Genomic DNA, 21,584 nt, shown 5'->3' with positions numbered 1-21,584 from the left:
TAAAAATCCAGATTTCTCACTTCTCAGAAGACCTGGCACCTGGGCCGGTACTCCTGCTGCCCCACCCCACCTAGAGCCAGGAGGATGCAGACTTTCTCTGCCGCAGCACCTGCTCTATGGTCCAGTTTGAAGGGGCAACTCAAACCCCTGACTGACAGATGCCCAGGTCTCTCTGGCTCTTATGTCTTCTTGCTCTATAACTTCTGGGCTCTGACTGCAGCCTCCCGGGTCAGGGCTGCAGCTAACACGTAAGACGTCTGCGTGTGAAATGCAGGAGTGCCCCTCTGGGAGGGCACACTGCCAGGAGGACCCCTCCTCTGAAGGGATGCAGCCCTGCCCGGGCCAGTGTCGCCAGTGCAGGTTGGTTTCAGCCCTGACTTATCCCAGGGCCTGGTGTCTCTGTGCCAAGGTACAACCTGCCCAACTGTCCTGGGAAACCCTGCCCCAAGTGGCCATGACTCCCTCCCCACCCCCGACCCGTGAAGGTCCTCCTTCCCCTGACACTGCCCCCAGAGAGGGTACTCACAGATGCCGCGGTAGACGCCCGGCTCCGGCGTGGTGACTTCAGGGACAGTGGGGCTGGGGGGCAGCTCTGGCTCAGGGGTCTGCACACAGGTTGGAGAGAAGCAGAGGGAAAGGGGGTGACTTTAGTGACACCCACGCAGCTCACTGGACATCTTCCCAGCTAGATGCCTACTCTGTGCCCCAGGTAAGCCCCAGGTAAGTCCCGGTGTCTTTTCTGGTGTTTTCTGCCCTGGTGAGAGCTCCATGACTGGTAATATGGGCGGGCCCAGAAACCCTGAGTGCATCTGAGTCCTTGCCGCAAGTTCTTACTGTAGGGGAGGAGTTTGACACTAACCAGCTCAGGTGATTAGATTTTCTGGGACAGGGAAGGGCCCTATCTAGTTTATCTAGTGAACTAGAGGAAGGGGGGAGGGAGGGATGGAGGGAAGGAGAAGAAAGAATTCAAACGTAGAGAGTGGTTCTCAACCCTGGGGCCTGTGCATCTGCATTTTTAAAACCTCCTCTGTGATTCCCATGGGCAGGCAGATAAAGAACCCTTGGTCTACAGACACGGTGGGCTGCCACACCCTGCTTCTTGGGTCTCTATGTAAATTCTTTTCATTAGATCTCTGCACCGTAAGTCAGGGTAGAAGTGCCTGTACTACTTCACAGACAGGAAAGCTGAGATGCAAAAAGAGGTGAAGTCGCTTGTCTGGATCTTAGAGTTTTTAGTGGGGATGGTGTTTCAGTACCCAATGACACCCTGATGACCCCTCAGTCCAGCCCCTAGGGACAGCCCCTCCAGGCCCCTGCCCGGCTATGGGGAGGAGGGAGAGGAAGGCTGTCTGCCAGAAGTTAACCCCTGACGCTGAGTGGCCTCCCAGAAAGCTGTTGCCCTGGAACCCACGTGTCTTCTCCTGCCTTCCCTGGCGCCCTGCCCTCCCTGAGCCTCCTGCCACGCCCCCAGGTGGATGCACCGACCGGGACACCTAGGCGGGCGTGGGGCGGCTCCAGCCCAGCCACCTGCTAGGGGTGTGACACTGACGTGGCCTCCCTGAGCTCGAGGTCCTATCTCTAAGGCAGAGAGAGTGATCCCTCCCTGCCCCTCCCAGGACTAGATCCTATCAGAGCTCCTGAGCAGGGACTTTGCCATTTGGAAAATGTTGGGGGAATGAAAGACCTCAAGGCCATCTCCCAGCTGGAGGCCTGTGCAGCAAAGCCAGACCACGGACATGTTTTGTGGCCCGAGGCCTGTGCAGCAAAGCCAGACCACGGACATGTTTTGTGGCCCGCAGAAGGGTTGAAAACATCATGGATTAGTTGCCAACATTTCTTAATGGGGAGATTTTTACATAACAATCCAGATTTCTGGCTTTCTTTGAAAAAATCAGGACAACCATCAACAATGAGCTAGCCTGTCTGAGTGGGCGGGGCAGGGGCATGTCACTGCACCGCCTTGGTCATGACCTTCTTGTGGCCGAACCTTTTGTCCGTGGTTCCTGGTTCTTTCCACTCTTCCCCCCACCCTCTTTAACCGTCTCCTCTTTCTCCTGTGGCCTCAGGAACATCCCCGGAGACCTGGTGTCTCTTCACCTTGATTACTCGTCTTTGACTTGGGCTGGCCCTTGCCCTGAAGGTCATCTTTCATTTTTGATAATTTGTCCATTAAAAGCACAGACTTTGGAGTCCTGCATTCAAGTTCTAGCCTTGTTACTTTCCCAAGATGTGCCCTTGGGCAAGGCCCTTAGCCTGTCTGAGCCTTGGTTTCCTAAACGGGGATATGAATCATCTCTACCCCAAGGGCTGTCAGGAGGGTTAAACACGATAACAAGGTGCTCCACAACTGGATCACGGTATGTGCCCAAGAAGTGATTGCCAGGATCATCATTCTTTTAATTCTCAAGTCCGCCTATTAAAAGCATTTCTAGCCCTTCCATCAAAAACAACAGTGAGTGATCAAAACGCAACCCAAAGCAAAAATTCCCCTGAGACTGCCAACCTCTAAATTACAGAAATGACACAGAACTGATTTCCCCTAGCTCTGATTAAAATTTGAATACTTCCTTCACTTTGGTTTAGAAAAAAATAAAAAATAATTAGAGAATGAAATATGACCTACAGAACAAAAAGGAAGCAGAAAAATGGGAAATGTCAAAACGGGAGCACCAGCAGCTTAAAGGAGATCCATCTTCATTCCTCCTGGTATACTCTGAGTCAGGAGAAGAAACCTCTCTGGGGCGCCCACCCGCCTCCAGTCCTACCTGGTCATCAGCCCATGAGCCAGCCTGGGTGTAGGGCCTCTCCTCCCCGTGGCCGTCGGCCGTGCTGGGCCTCCTCAGCGTCTGCTTGCACTGCAGGCTGCACGGGCTCTCCACGTCCAAGTCAAACGTCTCATCAGAACAGAAGACGGCCTCAAGAATGTCTTCATCGGTTGTGAATAAGATCGTGTCTCCAAAGTGCTCTGGAGCTGACAGGGGTACCAGGAAGACAGAAGAGTCAGCTCACCCCATGTCCCAATGATGTGCAGACCAGGAACCTAAACCCATCAATCTTTGGGCTAGGAAGTCCCAAACCACTAACAGGTCTTGATTTGTGTAACTGAGCCTTATTCTTCTTTACGTATTTGCAAATGGAATTCACGGACCATAAGAACCACATAGATTTAATGAAGGCATCTAATCTAACGAGAATCACTGTTGTCTGTCATGAAATAAGGGATGTTTCTTAGGCGCGGGTGAGGCACGGTAGCTGATGCGGTTGGTGCCCCATCCAGATCCTTTGCCGATCCTTATAGGGGGCCTTCCTGGAAGGGTGTGGGAGTTACGTCCCAACCAGGAGTCTGAGGGTTCCAAAGCCCTGCTGCTTTGACTTAAGGCAGGACAGACCCTGCAATTTACACTCCAGAGCTCCCCTTGGGATCAGGCTGAGGCTGGGCTTCCCCTGAAATGATATCCTTGCCTAGCTTCTCCCCTGACCCTTCCATATCCTACACCCCTCCCTGCCCTACAGGGTCTCCTGAGAGCACTCCCTCCATAACTCACTTGCACTCATCAGGCTCAGGCCCTAGGAAGCTAAGTAAGGCTGGTACCCAGGGGAGGCGTTTCAATGAGGTCAGCTCTTTCACACCCAGCAGCAAAAGGCGAGGAGCGGGCCAGCTCTTGGAAAGGAGAGAGACCTGTCTGTCACTGGCTAGACACTAAGTTTAGTTTTTCCTCAGAGCCTCAGCGAGTAGCAGGTAGGGGCTTCGAGGGCATTCTTACAGACATACTGTACCTCCCGTCAGGGTTCCTGAGGCCTTGGCGATTTCTCCCTTAAAGATGCACTGTGTATCTAACAGCATCGTGATGTCCTTCACACCCCGGAAGGAATGTATCCGCGATTTATTGTAATTCCAGATCCTGATCAGGGCGACTTGGCAAGGCTGCACGAAGTCGATGGAGATGGAGTGGGACTTGCCCGGCGTGAAGGGGGCCAGCCAGACGTGCATGTCGTCCTGGGTCCTATTCACCCCGTCGATAAGGTTGGTGACCACACGGGGGTCTTTCCCATAGGCCGGTAAGATATTGATGTCCGGGGGGTCGGCTTGAATGTTCGCAATTCGCACCGGCTCTCCCTTGGAACTGAATATTTCTATCCCGTTCAGGCCCACGTAGTGCCTGTCCCCCCATGTGGACTTGATGTCGACGACCAAGTGCTGTCCATAAGGCAAGACGGGGATTCTAAAGTCACCCCCGTCATCTCTCTCTAGGGAGCCGTGGTCCTGTCCTTTCATGGGCTCCGGCTTCTCCTCCTTCCAGGGGTGCGGCTGGTCGCTGTGCCGGCTGCTCTTCTGCTGCTGCAGGAACTCATCCAGGATGTCGCCTTGGAACTCCACGTTGGAGATGCGTCCCCGGTGGGAGTGGTCAAAGACGGTGAGGGAGTTCCACGATTCACGTAAGGTGTGTTCCTGCTCGCTGTGCCACTGGGGCCGCAGTGGCGTCCGGGTGGACCAGGCATCTTCTGGAAGGAAGGACACAGGAGAGGCGAAGCCCCATTAGTGGCGTGTGTGGAAGTGGGGACCCTTAGAGATCGTTTCACCCAGTGGCTCTCAGTTGGGTGGGGGTCACCCTCAGGGGGAAATTCTAGAAACCAGTGGGTGGTTCGACGCTCTTGGCCGTCTCATTGTCTATTGGTCCTGCTGGCACTTGAAGGGTGGGACCAGGGTTGCGACTGTCCCTCACTGCCGGGGATGGTTCCAGGCACAGAGTACACTCTCCTGTCTCAGGCACCATTCAGGTCGGTAAAAAAATTGTTTATGGTCACCCGAGTCTGGAACCTAGTTGTTTTACAAAGAGCAAAGTGTTTCTCGATGTACTTTGAATTTTCTAAGAATGCGACCACCATGCAAATCAAGGGGACACTCTCTGCTTGTGTGAGAACCTTTTCAGAAACTCACGCGACCCAGGGCGACGCTGCTGCCTGCGGAGTCTGAGTCAGCAACCCCAGGGTCTGCTCTGAAGTCTGTCACAGCCACGTGACTCTAACGGGGTGTTTCAAAGACTGCCTAATAGCAGGTGGAAGGCTTGTGAAAGCATGTTACATGGAAAAAAAAAGAGCCAGATAGGCCATTTTAGATGCGGCCTCTCGTAGTGTGGGCGGCATGTCCCGACGTGTTAATATCATCGTGTCTGCGTGGTGAGTAGGAAAGACTTGTACTTTCCTCTTTGACACCTTATCTTCTAAGTTCCCTACGTGTATTATTTTTATAATCAGGGACACATTCTATTAAAAAACCAAACAACTCAGGTATATTACAAGGCAAGGAATTTACTTCTACTTGTGGTTAAATTGGCTCCAAGAGCCGAAGCTGCGTCTGGGGCATGCGGAGAACATGGGCCTGGCCCTCAGAGGCATGGCTCTGAAGGCGCTGCTCTCCTCCCTGTAGAATATTAAAGTCCTGGCGTGTGCATCTAAGCAGCGGCTGGTCCTCACGGCCACGCCATGGCTAACTGCCATCTAAGGGTGTCATTCTGGAAAAACAGCAGCTGATGACACTGACATTCTGTTTTTCCTTCTTTCATATCATGCTGCGCCCTGCACTCCATTTTCTGCCTGTCTCCTCGGGGGCCTGGCCCCATCAATTATCTCCTCTCTCCAGAATCTTCAATCACTCCTTCCCTACTGGCATCTTCCCCTCTCTCTGCCTGCAGACATGCATAAATCTCTCCTACCTGAAAGAAAAAGGAAGCTGACCTGATCTTGGGGCTCCCTCCCACCACCGTCCTATTTTCTCCCTCCTTTCACCAAAGACACTGCATCCTCATCACCACTGCCCTCTCTCACCACCATCACCCTCTCTCAACCCCCTGAAACTTGGCTCCTCTGTGCAGAGTTGTTGTTTTGCCCACCCAGACTCCACTTCTCCTTCTCCTAGGAACAAGATTCTGATTTTCCCCATCTTCAGTCCACGCAGATTAGGCAAACACTGACAGCATCCTTCCAAGCTGGGCTCATGAAAGGAACTACGGGGAGAGAGAGGGGCTCTCTTTAAATTGGCACTGCTGAGCTGGTAGGATGGAGGGGTGGAGTTGTTGGTGGCCATTTGCTACACTGTGTGGGGGGAGCCTGGCTGAGAATGAAGCCAACCTGGGGAACGTGAGCTGAGAGATGGAGAGTCCTGATGACAATCATTTGAGCCCCTGGATCCAGCTGCGCCTGAAGTCAAACCCTTTGTGGTTTTCTGTTCCTGGCATCCATAAGAGTCCTCTAATTCCCACAACCCTCCACTGAAGTGACTTTCTCCAAGTACACAATGACTCCAAGTACACAACCTCTTCTCAGTCCTCCTTCCCTGCTTGACATCCCAGGCAAAGCTCCTCCATTCAGCAGTCCCCCCTCCACCAGCTTAGGAGACATCATTCCTCCCTGGTTCTCCACTTCCCCGGCCAACAGCTCCTCTCTTTGTGTCATGGCGCCCTCCACTCCTCCCTGCACTCGAAGTCTGGTTGCGCCCAAACCCCTCAGCTCCATGCCATCCTTTCCCAACACTGCCCTCATCCAGCTCCTGGCTCCCATGCAGGCCCTGCTCACTGACATCAGCCAAGTTCTGGTCTCTCTTCCTGGGGTACCATCTTCCAATTCCAAAGACCCCTTGGACAGTCCAGACATGTCCACTCTGTCACTTCAAACTCCGGGTACCTAAAATGGAGTTTGTCATCAACCCCTCTTATTGGCATTATCTCTACTATATTGAGAATAAAGAAAATCTAACTCCTCACTGTGCCCCTAGGGCCCTGAGTGTGGGCCCCCAACTCCCAGCTGACTTCTCCAGCCTAGCCTCACAGCCTTCTCTCCACGAGCATCCCACTCCAGCCACGCCAGCCTTTCATTCCATGGACACAAGTCTCTCCTCGCCTCAGAGTCTTTGCCCTTACTTGCCCTCTGCCAGGAACGCTCTTCCCCCAGAGCCCCACTTCGCTGGCTCTTCTTGACACCCTCCTTCTTGGACAGGCCTTTTCTGCCCTGTTCCCTGTTGCATCCCAGGGCCTGGCACAGAACCTGGTGCCTGGAAGTGCTCAATAAATGTGTGCCAGTAAAGGGACGGGTGGTTGGTGCCACCATCACGTAGCCCCTGTGCTCAGGGCTGGAAGCCGAGGGACTCCCCCTCCACCTGTCAGTTCTCCTGCACCTCCTGTCCTCTCCCCTCCTTCTCAGCTGTCATTAACAAGACCCCAGGAGTTCCTTCCATCCTTTCTTCCAGGCATGAGGCTTAACATCCGGCAGAAGGAGCTTCCCATATGGATCGTCATGACCTCAGTTTACTGTGATTTGATTTCCACTGACTGAAATGAATGGGCTGGGTTGGTCTGCAAGGGCAACCGAGGAGAAAGCACCAAAAGTCACGTGTCAGGGACTCAGCCTGCCTTTCTCTGCCGGGGAGTGCAAGAAAGGCAGGACTTGGCTTTCATCCTGCATCTGCTTTCTGACCTATTCTCCCCGAGATGTACGTACGCCCTGGGTTTTAAAAGCAGAGGGGTATAGACTTTGTCCTGGACCTCTCAGATGAAACAGCAGGCTGGGGCCCACGTTTCCCTCTGTCACACATGACTCATTAGTCTTTGGGAGTTGGGCAACTGCTGGGATCGGTGCTTTGTCTTGTCTGTCAACATTCCTGCCAACAAATCTGAATCGACAACAGAAAGCTACTGCTTTAATCTGCAGTCCGCATGGTCTGGGAGGGACCAGTATGAGATGATGGGATTAAAGGTTCAAAACTACTCTTTGGTGGAGATTAATATGAACTGCAAAGTTCTGAATTTCAGTTTATAAAAATCACTGGCACCACTATGAGGTAGGCATTAATTGCTATTAAAATGGGATGTGAAAAAGCATGTAGTGAGATGCAACAGAATCACGTTTATTCTAGGTGAACAGCCCTTCAGCCATAGCTGATTGGACTAGGAGTGGACACCTGACCCATGACAGTCAATCAGCTTCTGCCCTGAGACTCTGGAATTGCATTCTGGAGCTAGAGCTGGGAAATTGTCACTTTTGGACTGTGAAGCCATTTCCTGCCATGTGCACAGAAGAGGGGTGAGGAAGAGTGGACCTGCAAAGAAGCAGAGGCAGGGCCCAGCAGCCCTGGAGAGTCAGGGAGAAGCTTCCTCAGTGCCTAATGGCTTTCTGGTTCCTCCTTCAAATCCCATGTGATGATGCTTCCTGCCTTTGGGGGTCCAGGAGCTTCTCAAATAACACCCCTTTTTACTGCTCAAACTGGGCCAGTGAGATTTCATTCACCTGTAGCTAACTGACCCCTGATAAAGACACTTCCAAAATGCAGATGTCATTACAATGAGATACTTTGTTTAACAAAAGGATTTCCAGGCTCTATATTATGGTAACAGCACGATTCCAGGATCGTGGGCAGTCATTCATTCTACAAGCACTGTTGGAGGGCTTGGCCCCCACCTTTCCTGAAGGGCATGGCTATGGGATTTGGCTCTATGTAATGGGTAATTTAAAATTTCTAAGCAACTTTCCTTTTTAGCACGACCAGCTTAACAAGCATGAAATCTCAGGGGCTCAGTTCTTAATGTGTGTTGAGCCAAGCAGTGAAATGCCTGGAAGGAAATTAAAGTGAGACAAAGTCTTCTGAACATGAACAAGTTAGAAAAATGCCCATCACCTCATAACTCCCAGAGGTTCTTTGGGTCTGTTTACCAGGAAGGTTTGGAATTGCCTAGCTCTTCTGGGGCAGGTGGCTGATGACAGCTGGGGAAACAGGGCACTGTAGGGTAGTAGTTCGAAGCATGGATGCTGGAGCAGGACTGCCTGGGTTCAAATCCTGCTCTAACCCTTATTGGCTGTGTGACCTGAGGAAATTACTTAAACCTCACATTTTCTTTTCTTTTCTCTTTTTTAATCATATAGCTTTCAGGTGTACTGCATTGTGGTTCAACATCTGTATACACTACAAAGTGATCACCACCATAAATCTAGCTCCTATCCATCACCATACAGTTGACCTCTTTCATCCATTTCACCCACACCACAACTGCCTTCTCCTCTGGTAGCCACTAATCTGCTCTCCATATCTATAAATGTGTCTTTGTTTTATTTTGTTTGTTTTGTTTATTAGATTCCACATATTAGTGAAGTCATCGGTATTTGTCTTTCTCTGTCTGACTTATTTTACTTAGCATAATACCCTCAAGGTCCACCCATGTTGTTGCAAATGGCAGGATTTCATTCTTTTTTATGGCTGAGAAGTATGACATTGTACGTATATTATTCCATGTACATATATACTATATATATATGTATATATATACCACATCTTTTTTATTCATTCATCAGTGGACACTTAGGTTTTTTCCATATCTTGTCTCTTGTAAATAATGCTGCAATGAACATGGGGGTGCATATATCTTTTCAAATTAGTATTTTCATGTTCTTCAGATAAATACCCGGAAGTGGTATAGCTGCGTCATATAGCAGTTCTATTCTTAATATTTTGAGATATCTCCATACTGTTTTCCATAGTGGCTGCACCAATTTACAATCTCGCCAACAGTGTACAAGCATTCCCTTTTCTCCACATCCTCTCCAACATTTATTATTTCTTGTCTTGTTAATAGTAGCCATTCTAACAGGTGTGATGGGACATTGCCTTGTGGTTTTGATTTGCATCTCCCTGATAATTAGTGATATTGAACATCTTTTCTTGTGCTTGTCGGCCATCTGTATGTCTTCTTTGGAAAAATGTCTATTCAGACCCTCTTCCCACTTTTAAATCTGTTTGTTTGTTTTTTGTTGTTGAGTTGTATGAGTTCTTTATATATTTTGGATATTAACCCCTTAAAAGATATATGATTTGCGAATATCTTCTCCCATTCGGTAGGTTGCCTTTTCATTTTGAGGATGGTTTCCTTTACTGTACATAACCTTTTCTGTTTGATGTAGTCCCATTTATTTATTTATGCTTTTGTTTCTCTTGCCTTTGGAGTCAGAGCCACAAAAACATTTCTAAGGCTGATGTCAATAAGGTTACTGCCTATGTTTTCTTCTAGGAATTTTATGGTTTCAGGTCTTATATTCAAGTCTTTAATCCATTTTGAGTTAATTTTTGTGTATGGTGTAAGGTAGTGGTCTAGTTCCATCCTTTTGCATGTGGCTGTCCAGTTTTCCCAACACAATTTATTGAAGAGACTGTCCTTTCTCCATTCTACGTCTTTGCTCCTTTGTCACTGATTAATAGTCCATATGTGCATGGGTTTATTTCTGGGCTCTCAATTCTATTCCATTGATCTGTGTGTCTCTTTTTGTGCCAGTATCATACTGTTTTGATCACTATAGCTTTGTAGTATAATTTAAAATCAGGGAGCATGATACCTCCAGCTTTGTTCTTCTTTCTCAAGATGCTTTTGGCTATTTGGGATCTTTTGTGGTTCTATATACATTTTAGAATTATTTGTTCTAGTTCTGTGAAATACACCACTGGAATTTTGATAAGGATTGCATTATATCTATAGATTGCTTTAGTAGTATAGTATGGACATTTTAACCATATTAATTCTTCCAATCCATGAGCAAGGAATATCTTTCATTTTGTGTGTGTGTGTCTTCTTTAATTTCTTTCATCAGTGTCTTATAGCTTTCAGTGTACAAGTCTTTAACCTCCTTGGTTAAATTTATTCCTAGGTATTGTTTCTTTTTGATGCAATTGTAAATGGGATTGTTTTCTTTACTTCTCTTTCTGATAGTTCATTATTAGTGTATAGAAATGCCACATATTTCTGTATATTGATTTTGTATCCTGCAGTTTTACTGAATTCATTTATTAGTTATAACAGTTTTTTGATGGAGTCTTTACGGTTTTCTATATATAGTATCATGTCATCTGCAAATAGTGAGTTTTATTTCTTCCGTTCTGATTTGGATGATTTTTATTTCTTTTTCTTGTCTAATTGCTGTGGCTAGGACTTCCAATGTTGAATGAAATTGGTGAGAGTGTGCATCCTTGTCTTGTTCCTGATCTCTTAGAGGAAACCCTTTCAGCTTTTCACCATTGAGTATGATGTTAGCTGTGAGTGTCACATATGGTCTTTATTATGTTGAGGTATGTTCCCTCTATACCAACAATGTTGAGAATTTTTATCATAAGTAAATGTCGAATTTTGTCAAAAGCATTTTTAAAATCTATTGAGATAATCATATGATTTGTATTCTTCAATTTTGTTGTATCATGTTGATTGATTTGTGGATATTGAACCATCTTTGCATCCCTGGAATAAATCCCACTTATTCATGGTGTATGAGACTTTTAATGTATTGTTGGATTAGGTTTGCTCATATTTTGTTGAGAATTTCTGCATGTATGTTCATCAGTGATATTGGCCTGTAATTTTTTTTTTTTTTTTTTTTTGTGATGTCCTTGTCCAGTTTTGGTATCAGGGTAATGCTGGCTTCATAAAATGTGCTTGGAAGGTTTCCCTCCTCTTCAATTTTTTGGAAGCGTTTGAAAAGACTAGGTATTAAATCTTCTTTGAGCGTTTTGTAGAATTCACCAGTGAAGCCGTCTGGTCCTGGACTTTTGTTTGTTGGAAGATTTTTGATTACTTTTTCAATCTGCTTACTAGTAATTGGTCTATTTAAATTTTCTATTTCTTCATGATTCAGTCTTAGAAGATTGTTTGTTTCTAGGAATTTATCCATTTCTTCTAGGGTGCCCAATTTATTGGCATATAATTGCTCATAGTAGTCTCTTACGATCCTTTGTATTTGTGTGGTATTAGTTGTAACTTCTCTTTCATTTCTGATTTTATTTATTTGAGCCCTCTCTCTTTTTCTCTTGGTTAGTCTAGCTAAAGGTTTGTCAACTACATTTATCTTTTCAAAGAATCAGCTCTTAGTTTCACTGATTTTTTTCTATTTTATTTTAGTCTCTACTTCATTTATTTCTGCTCTGATCTTTATTATTTCCTTCATCTACTAATTCTGGGCTTCATTTGTTCTTCTTTTTCTAGTTCCTTTAGGTGTTAAGTTAGATTGTTTATTGGGAATTTTTCTAATTTCTTGAGGTAGGTCTGTATTGCTATGAACTTCCCTCTCAGAACCACTTTTGTTGTATCCCACAGATTTTGGTATGTTGTATTTCTGTTTTCATTTGTCTCCAGGTATTTTTTGTTTCTCCTTGATTTCTTCAATGCTGCCCCCCCCCAGTTGTTTTGTAGCATGTTGTTTAATCTTCATGTTTTTGTGGTTTTTCCCATTTTTTTCTTGTGATTGATTTCTAGTTTCATACTATTGTAGTTGGAGAAGATTCTTGATATGATTTAAATCTTCTTGAATTTATTGAGACTTGTTTTGTGACCTAACATGTCATCTATCCTGGAGAATGTTCCATGTGCACTTGAGAAGAATGTATGTTCTGCTGCTTTTGAATGGAATATTTGGTATATATCTGTTAATCCCATCTGCTATAATGTGTTGCTTAAGTCTGATGTTTCCTTATCAATTTTCTGTCTGGATGATTTATCCATTGAGGTAAGTAGGGTGTTAAAGTCCCCTACTATTACTGTATTGCTTTCAATTTCTCTAAGTCCATCAATATTTGCTTTATATATTTCGATGCTCCTATGTTGGGTGCATATACATTTATAAATGTTATAACTTCTTGTTGCATCGACTCCTTTATCATTATGTAATGCCCTTCTTTGTCTTTTATTATAGTCTTGTTTTAAAGTCTATTTTGTCTGATATAAGAATAGCTACTCCAGCTTTCTTTTCATTTCACTTGCATGGAATATCTTTTTCTATCCCTTCAGTGTGTGTCCTTACTTCTGAAATGAGCTTCTTGTAGGCAGCGTATAGATGAGTGTTTTTTTCTTTTAATCCATTAAGCCACTCTCTGTCTTTTGATTGGCGAATTTAGCCCATTTAAAGTAATTATTGGTAAGTATGTAATTACTGCCATTTTGTGAATTGTTTTCTGGCTGTTTTTGTAGTTCTTCTCTGTTCCTTTCTTTTTCTTTTCTCATTTCCCTTATGTTTTGGTGGCTTTCTTTAGTGCTATATTTAGATTCCTTTCTCATTTTCTTTTGTGTATTTACTGTGAGTTTTTTCCTTGTGGTTACCATGAGGATCACATATGCCATCCTAGGTAAGCTGCAGTCTGTTTTAAGTTGGTAGCAACTTAAATTTGAACACATTCCAAAGCTTTGTCTTTCTACTCCCCCTCCACACATTTTATACTTTGATGACAAGTACTACATCTTTTTATTTTATGTATCCCTTAACAAACTATTGTAATTTTAGTTAATTTTTAACATTTTTGCCTTTTAACCTTCAAGCTTGCTTTATAATTGATTTTTAAAAAATAAATAAATTTATTTATTTATTTATTTATTTATTTATGGCTGTGTTGGGTCTTTGTTGCTGCGCGCAGGCTTTCTCTAGTTGTGGCGAGCGGGGGCTACTCTTTGTTGCGGTGCATGGGCTTCCCATTGTGGTGACTTCTCTTTGTTGTGGAGCACGGGCCCTAGAGCGCGTAGGCTTCAGTAGTTGTGGCACATGGGCTCAGTAGTTGTGGCTCATGGGCTCTAGAGCACAGGCTCAGTAGTTGTGGCATCCGGGCTCTAGAGCACAGGCTCAGTAGTTGTGCACAGACTTAGTTGCTCCACGGCATGTGGGATCTTCCTGGATCAGGGCTTGAACCCGTGTCCCCTGCATTGGCAGGCAGATTCTTAACCACTGCACCACCAGGGAAGTCGTGCTTTATAACTGATTAATCCACTACTTTTATTATATATTTACCTTTGCCAGTAAGACTTTTACATTTGTATGTTTTCATATTATTAATTAGTGTCATTTATTTTCAGTTTAAAGGAGTCACTTTAACATTTCTTGTAGGGCCAGTTTAGTGGTGGTAAACTCCTTCAGCTTTTGCTTACCTGGGAAACTCTTAATCTCTCCTTCAATTCTGAATGATAAACTCGCTGGGCAGAGAATTCTCACTGGAAGTTTTTTTCTTTCAGCACTTGGAATATGTCATGCCATTCCCTTCTGGCCTGTAAAGTTTATGCTGAAAAAAATCTGCTGACAGCCTTAAAGGGATTTCCTTGTATGTCACAAGTTGTTTTTCTCTTGCTGCTTTTAGGATTCTCTTTTTATCCTTAACTTTTACCATCTTAATTATAATGTGTCTTGGTGGGTGTCTCTTTGGGTTCATCTTATTCAGAACTCTCTGGGCTTCCTGGATGTCTGTTTCCTTCCCCAGGGAAATTTTCAGCCACTATTCCTTCAAATAATTTTTCTTGCCCTTCCTCTCTTCTCCTTCTGGGAGCCTATAATATGAATGTTATTCTGCTTGATGTCCCAAAGGTCCCTTAAAATATCTTTATTTTTTTTTAATTCTTTTTTCATTATGCTGCTCTGTCTGGGTGAGTTCCATTGCTTTGTCTTCCAGCTTGCTGATTTGTTTTTCTACCTCATCCAATCTGCTGTTGAACCCCTCTGGTGTATTTCTCAGTTCAGTTATAATTTGTGTGATACTTTCTTATATTTTCTATTTCTTTGTTGTTCTCGCCATGTTTGTCCATTCTTCTCCCAAGTTCTATGAGCATCATTTGACCATTATTTTGAGCTTTTTTTCAGGTAGATTGATTATCTTTGTTTTGTTTAGTTCTTTTTCTGTGGTTCTGTCTTGTTCTTTCGATAGGAATATATTCCTCTGTTTCCTCATTTTGCCTAATTTTCTGTGTTTGTTTCTATATATTGAGTAAATCGGCTACCTCTCTTGGTCTTGAAGGAGTGGCCTTATGTAGGAGACGTCCTGTGGGGCTCAGAAATGCAATCATGCCTGGCCACCAGAGCCAGGTCCTCAAGCAGTGTCCCCTTATGGGTTGCGTGCACCCTCTTGTTGTGGCAGGGTCATGGATGCTGCTGCCATGCATTGGTGGGCAGGGCTGGCCCCTGGAAAGACTGCAATGCTGGCCACAATGGCTGATGGGTTCTAGTGGGCAGGGTTATCACATAGTCAGCTGTGAGGCCTGGCTGAGGTGCAGGGGTGGGTGGGGCTCTAAGTGGGGTGTGCCGACTGGTGCTAACAGACTAGAGGGAGAATTCCAAAATGGCACCCACCAGCATTGGAATCAGCAAGGTAGCCTGAGACTGGAAAAATGGCTCCCTCTAGTTTCTCAGTCCCCAGAGAGCATCCCAACTCGTTCCTGCCTCTCCAGCAGATGCTTCAAGATTAGTAGGTGGGTCCCATTCACCCATGGTCCATGCACTTTTCAGTCTGGTGTTTTTGTGCTGGTTTTCAGGTGGAGTGAGTGTGAGTGTGAATGTGCCCTTTAAAAGCTAGCTTTCCATTCTCTGCAGTTCTATAGTTTTGAGTGTATTCCCCATTGGTTTTCAAAGCCAGATGTTTTGGGGTCTCATCTCTCTTGTGCAGGATCTAAGGACTGGGGTGCCTGATGTGAAGCTCAAATCCCTCAATCCCCAGGGAAAGTAACTGCACCTGTGTAATCCCTCCCATCTGTGGACTGTCACACCTGGGGTGTGGTTTTTTTCCTTGATGAGATCATCTCTCTGCCTCTCTTATCTGCCTTGATGCTGCCCTTTTACCCTTTCTTGTGGAGACTCTGTTCATCCAGTTTTCAGGTCCTTTTCAGAGGGAATTAGTCTACACGTAGCTGTAGTTTTGTTGTGTCCATGCGAGGAGCTGAGTTCAGGATCTTCCTCTGCCACCATCCTGAACCTCCCATCTCACCCTGCTTTCTTACCTCACATTTTCTTTATCTGTAAAATGGGACTGGTATGAGGATTAAGTGAAGCCGTTTGAGTAACGTGCCCAAATGACAGCCTGGCTTACTGCAAACATGCCATGCATCTAGCCATTGCAGTTCCTTCTTTCCGTGATTCCTCCCACACTGCAGAAGACCCACCGTGAGTCCGGCACCTGGGTCCTGGGGACCCCCACACAAATAAGACGCAGTCCCTGCCCCCAAAGAGCTTCTCGGTTCTGTTCTCCCACTCTGCTCTCCTCCCTGATACGCAGTCTCAGGGTTAAGTCTTGGTGGGGGTGGGCCGCAGAATCTGTAAGGCTGGGGGGCCAGAAGGGGAAGCTCTGCCTGGGAGAAGGGAGCCAGCCGCTCACCATGGAAAGGCACTCAAGAGTCTGAGGGACTTGCTCTGCCCGAAGTAACATCAAGGGTCTGAAAGAGGCCACAAACTCTTCACATTTCTATGTGTAGACTCTGGCTAAATGCAGGCCTTTGGGGTCTGTCCAGTAGACAATAATAGTGCAGATGCTAATGTAATTCACTAAAAATATATACATTAGTTTCACATACAGATACACCAAGAGGCAGAGTCACAGAATGGGGATGACGATGATGATGATGGTGATGATGATGATGATAACAACAACAATAATAATAATAAATAGCAGCAGCTAACATCTGTTGGGTGCTCTTATGTCCCAGGCACAGTGCCAAATGCTGCACATGTAGGATCTCATTTGATCCTCCCAGCCCCTCGTGAGTTGGATATTATTGGTGTCCTTATAAATGAGGAAACTGAGGCTCAGGGGGATTTCAGAACTTGCCCACAGTGTGGGTTGGCAGTGGGGAACCAGGATACATGCCCAGTCAGTTTGACTCCAGGGCTTCTGCTCCTGTGTGGTAGGGGGTGGGGATAAACTCAGAGGATCTAGAGATGAGCCCCGACTTGGTAGGTCCAGGAGCTCTGCGGACAATAAAGGATGTAGAAGCTAGTGTTGAAATAATGGCCACCACTTCTGGAGCACTTTCCACATGCCAGGCTCTGGTCAATATTTTGAAGCTATCACCTCATTCATTTTTCACAACACTGTGGGGCGTGGGGGTTCATTCCCATTTCACAGATGAAGATGCTGAGGCTCAGAAAGTGGAAATGCCCAGCTCTATAGGACCCAGTCTAGAGGTCCCAGACCTATAAGTAGCAGAGCTTGAATTCATATGATTTGACTCCTTGTTGCTATGCTACACTCCATCCCAGTAGCCAAATCTGAGGGCAAATATTCAGAAACCCAGCCGTTGGCACCTCCTTTCAGATCTTTTAGAGATAATCTACTGCAAAGTTCACAAAGCAGGTGAATCCTGCTAGCAGATGTATATATATATTTTTTGACCCACACAGTGGTTTAAAAATAATCTCCATCAGTTGCCAATGTTGAAAAACAAGAATATTCTACAATTTTGATTTCTCTTGATAAAAGGAAAAGGGAGATCTGGCATACTGGTCTTGTATTCCTGAATGCCATAGTCCTCACCATTCCCTATAGTCCTTCCAACCCCCAGGCAAGAATTGATTGCTATTTTTCATCACACTTGTATTATTTTTCTAATGGTATGGTTAAGAAAAAGTGAAGTTCTTAGAAACCAACGTCTCTATCAGAGGTGGGATAACAGTCTAGATTGGAAAAGCCATGTTTTGCAAGAAAAACGGACAAAGGAACGTATCTTGGAGGCAATGACAAATGCATCTATGAGTTTAACATGCAAAGTGTGCCTTGCCCATTTCACTCACTGCTGCCACCCCTGTGGCCCCTGAGACAGGGAATTTGTGACCCTTAGTTGAGAAGAACCCACTTGCTTTGCAGATGAGGAAACTGAGGTCCAGGGAGCAAAATGGCTTCATGCCAATCAGTGGCCCTGGCTCAGGTGAGATGGCCCCGAGTCAGACTGCTTCCCAAGCTTACCTCTGCTGTCTGGCTGGCCATCACCATGACTGTTGCTGAGGGCGTCCTTCCTCAGGCCCCTCCTCCCACTAGCAGGGTGCTCCCTGTGGGAGGGTTGGTTAAAGATGTTGAAGTCATCACCGCAGACTCTGGGGGTCGCTCTCTGAGCTCTCTCGCTGGCTTTGACATTCCAGTTGCTTGCCCGCCCTTGCTCACGCCTGGGGCCTTTATCTCCGGCCTCGGTCTCTCCAGGCCCCTCACGGATGATATCCTCTGATGGAAGCCTGCCTCTCCAGTCCAGCGGCTTCTCCGGACTCAGCCAGAGGGGTTTTGACTTCGGGCCTCCCTGCTTCCTGCCTTTCCCTGCGGGAGAAGGTTGTAACCAGGATGGGGTTTTCCCTGGAGGCTCAGAGACTTTTCTGCCCATAAGGTTTTCCAGCTGTTGGATCAGCGAGAGCTCCTGGTCAAGAGGAGGAGGGCATTCCGTGGGGGAGGAGTGGGGAGGGACACTGGGCATGCCACCCGGCGAGGATGGTGCGGCTAAAGAGCTGCACTCTTCCTCTAACTTGGACAAATTGTCTTTCATGCAGTCAGGAGAATTCATCCTTCCACCAAATAAATTTCCTTGTGAAGAAACCTTCACATCCTCTGCTGCTCCAGCTGCCTGCGAGTAACTGACACGGAGCTCCTCGTCCCCATCGGTGCTGTTCCTCTTGCGGGCACCTTTGCTTTCTTCTGAGTGGGCAGCAACGCTGTTTTCCATTCTCTCATTTTGCAGGCCCACCAGGATGCTCTGTGGGGCCTCGTCACCTCCTTTGTCTAAGTTGCCATCAAAGATGAGTTTTTTGTTGACATAAAGCTTCACGTTTTTGGCCCCAATGTCAAGATCCTGAAAACACAAAATTTCACAAAATGAAGATGCTGGCATCGGACTGATGTATCAAATTTTGAAAGGAGCAGATGAAAAAGACACATGTGGGAGGCGGGAAACGTGAGCTTTCTGAGACTACAGCACTGGGGCTGTTAAATCAGACTCCTTTTCATTTCAGCGCAAAGGGTTACATATGTTATAAATCAAAGGACTTTCACAAAGAGGCGGCCTCCATCGCTGTCTTCGTCATCATTACCTCCTGCTGGGACACATGTAACAGCCTGCTAATTGGTCTCCCTGCTTCCTGTCTCTTGCTCCTCCGACCTCACCTTCACATTGCCACCAGCGTTAGTTTTCTACAAGAGCAGATCTGGCCCAGTCACATCCCTTTGTGAAATTCTTCATGCTTTTTTCACTGCCTATAGCAGGGTTCTTTAAAGTATGGTTCCTGGGCCTCCTGCGTCAGAAAAGCTTGGCAGGCACATAAAATGCAGATGCCCTAGGTTCCATGGGTGCCATATTTTGGGGGCCCTGAGAGCAGAGCCTGAGACAAGGATTTGAGTGCAGGGAGCTTATCAGCAGGTGCTCCTAAGAGGGAGAGTCAGGTAGGGCAGGTGAAAACCCAAAAAGGTTTTGGGGCTGGTCACTGCTGTGGGGAACTGGGGCTCCATCCAGCTGGGACACTGTGAGGGACCGGCAGAATGCATCCCAGAAGTGTCCCTCCAAAGGCGGGAGGCTGGGTGTTTATCCACTGACTCCCTTCCCTGCTGTTGATGGCTGCCCCTGGGGACACTGACTCCCTGCCATGACCACAGGCTAAGCCCTCTAGAGGCTTCGGCAAAAGGACCCAAGCAGAAAGGCTTAGAGCCTGGAAGCGCTGGAAGTGGTGCCCAGTCAGCACGCCCGGGACTGTCCCAACGCAGCTGTGGCCACAAGTGGAGGGGAGCCCAGAGGATGCGGTGTGGGCGCTGCACTTGTGTGGAGAACACCAGGCCCATGAGATGAATTCCAAACCCCTCAGCATGACGTACAGTAACCTTCACAAAAGGGTCCCTGCTAGCCTTCTGTCTCCTCCTCTCCCAGCACATGTGCCCCGTATCAGGCAGGTGTTCAACACTTCTTGGGTCATGCTTAAAATTAGGGGGCTTCCCTGGTGGCGCAGTGGTTAAGAATCCGCCTGCCAATGCAGGGGACACGGGTTCGAGCCCTGGTCCGGGAAGATCCCACATGCCACGGAGCAACTAAGCCCGTGCACCACAACTACTGAGCCCGCATGCCACAACTACTGAAGCCTGTGCGCCTAGAGCCTGTGCTCCGCAACAAGAGAAGCCACTCAATGAGAAGCCCTCGCACCACAACGAAGAGTAGCCTCACTCGCTGCAACTAGAGAAAGCCCGCGCACAGCAAAGAAGACCCAATGCAGCCAAAAAAAAAAAAGAAAAAAAAAATCAAATAACACCTCCTCCTGCTACTGCCTTATTTGGCCATACCTCTTTACACAAAAACATTTTTAATAAACAGCTTTCTCGAGGAATATAATACATACCTCATACAGTAAACTGTACATGTTTAAAGCATACAACTTAATGGATAAAGAAGATGTGGTATATATATATATATATATATATATATATATACACACAATGGATATTACTCAGCCATAAAAAAAGCATGAAATAATGCCATTTGCAGCAACATGGATGGACCTAGAGATGATCATACTAAGTCAAGTAAGACAGAGAAAGACAAATATCATGTGATATTGCTTATATGTGGAATCTAAAAAAAAGATACAAATGAATTTATTTACAAAACAGAAATAGACCCACATTCATAGAAAATAAATTTATGGTTACCAAAGGGGAAAGGGAGGGATAAATTAGGAGTTTGGGATTAGCAGATACACACTCCTAAGTATAAAATAGATAATCAACAAGGATCTACTTAGAGCACAGGGAACTATATTCAATATTTTGTGATAACCTCTAAGTGAAAAGAATCTGCAAAGGATATATATATACACACACACATATATATATAACTATATATAACTGAATCACTGTGCTATACACCTGAAACTAACACAACATTGTACATCAACTATACTTCAATGAAAAACAATAAAGCATGCTGCTTGGTAAGTTCTAACACACGTACACCCATGATCAAGGTAATGAACACACCTATCACCCACAAGGTTTCCTCGTACCCCTACGTAATCCCTGCCACCCTATTTTCTTCCCCCACCCCGAGCCAACCACCCATCAGCCTTCTGTCACTATAGATTACTTTGCATTTTCTAGAATTTTTCTATAAAAGGCATCACACACTATGAACTCTTTGGGGCCTGGCTTCTTTCACTCAGCATAATAGCTCTGAGATTCATCCATGTTGTGTAAATGAGTAGTTTTATTCCTTCTTATTGCTGGGGTGCCCCACAGTCTGTTTGTCCACCTTTACAGCGAACTCTAACAGTCACAGTCACAGCTGTGTCTCCTGCCCGCTGGCCTTTGCCTCCTCCTCTACACGAACCCACCCTGCCAAGGGTGCCAGAAACTGGGTCACAGAACTTCCCTGTTTGCCTGGACGATTCTGATTTATTCCTGTTGCCCTAGTCTATCACTCATAGAGCCTTCTTTTCACTCTCAAGGGTGCCCTGGTTTGGACAATCAGTTTTAGGGTCCAGCAGGGGATCAGACCCACCGGGAAGTTCTCCGTTCTCAGGTAGGTTGTCCTCCTGCCCCGCTGCTCTCACCGCAGCCCAGGCTCCCCGCTGTTACTCCTCTTCAGCTGGGCCTTGACCGGCTGGGCTGGTCCCCGGCCTCCCGATTTTCCTGCACCCTCTCACTAGGGGGTCCCACTCAGGCCCAGGGCCCTAACTATCATTCTCTCATTGGTGACTCCTGACTAATTTTATTTTATTATTGAAGTATAGGTGATTTACTATGTTGTTTCAGTTTCAGATGTATAGCAAAGTGATTCCGTTTTATATATGTGTCTATATATATA

General features: G+C 46.3%; 1 protein-coding gene across 7 annotated transcripts in view; it reads right to left on the bottom strand.

The window, feature by feature from the left end:
* KATNIP (katanin interacting protein) overlaps window positions 1-21,584 on the bottom strand; it is a 193,476-nt gene that overhangs the window by 24,865 nt on the left and 147,027 nt on the right. For all 7 annotated transcript variants that reach the window (XR_009703334.1, XM_061209061.1, XM_061209063.1 and 4 more), the window contains exons 15-18: window positions 17,726-18,593; window positions 3,778-4,503; window positions 2,766-2,971; window positions 527-605 (exon numbers count right to left, since the gene is read on the bottom strand). Coding sequence is in view for 6 of the 7 variants with exons in the window: in XM_061209061.1 (XP_061065044.1) it covers window positions 527-605; window positions 2,766-2,971; window positions 3,778-4,503; window positions 17,726-18,593 (1,879 nt within the window). In the remaining variant the exon portion in view is untranslated. The remainder of the gene's footprint in view (window positions 1-526; window positions 606-2,765; window positions 2,972-3,777; window positions 4,504-17,725; window positions 18,594-21,584) is intronic.

This window comes from Eubalaena glacialis, chromosome 13, assembly GCF_028564815.1.
Source record: "Eubalaena glacialis isolate mEubGla1 chromosome 13, mEubGla1.1.hap2.+ XY, whole genome shotgun sequence".
Taxonomy (NCBI): domain Eukaryota; kingdom Metazoa; phylum Chordata; class Mammalia; order Artiodactyla; family Balaenidae; genus Eubalaena; species Eubalaena glacialis.
The sequence above is the reverse complement of the archived record's forward strand: the minus strand, read 5'-3'. Positions and strand labels throughout refer to the sequence as shown.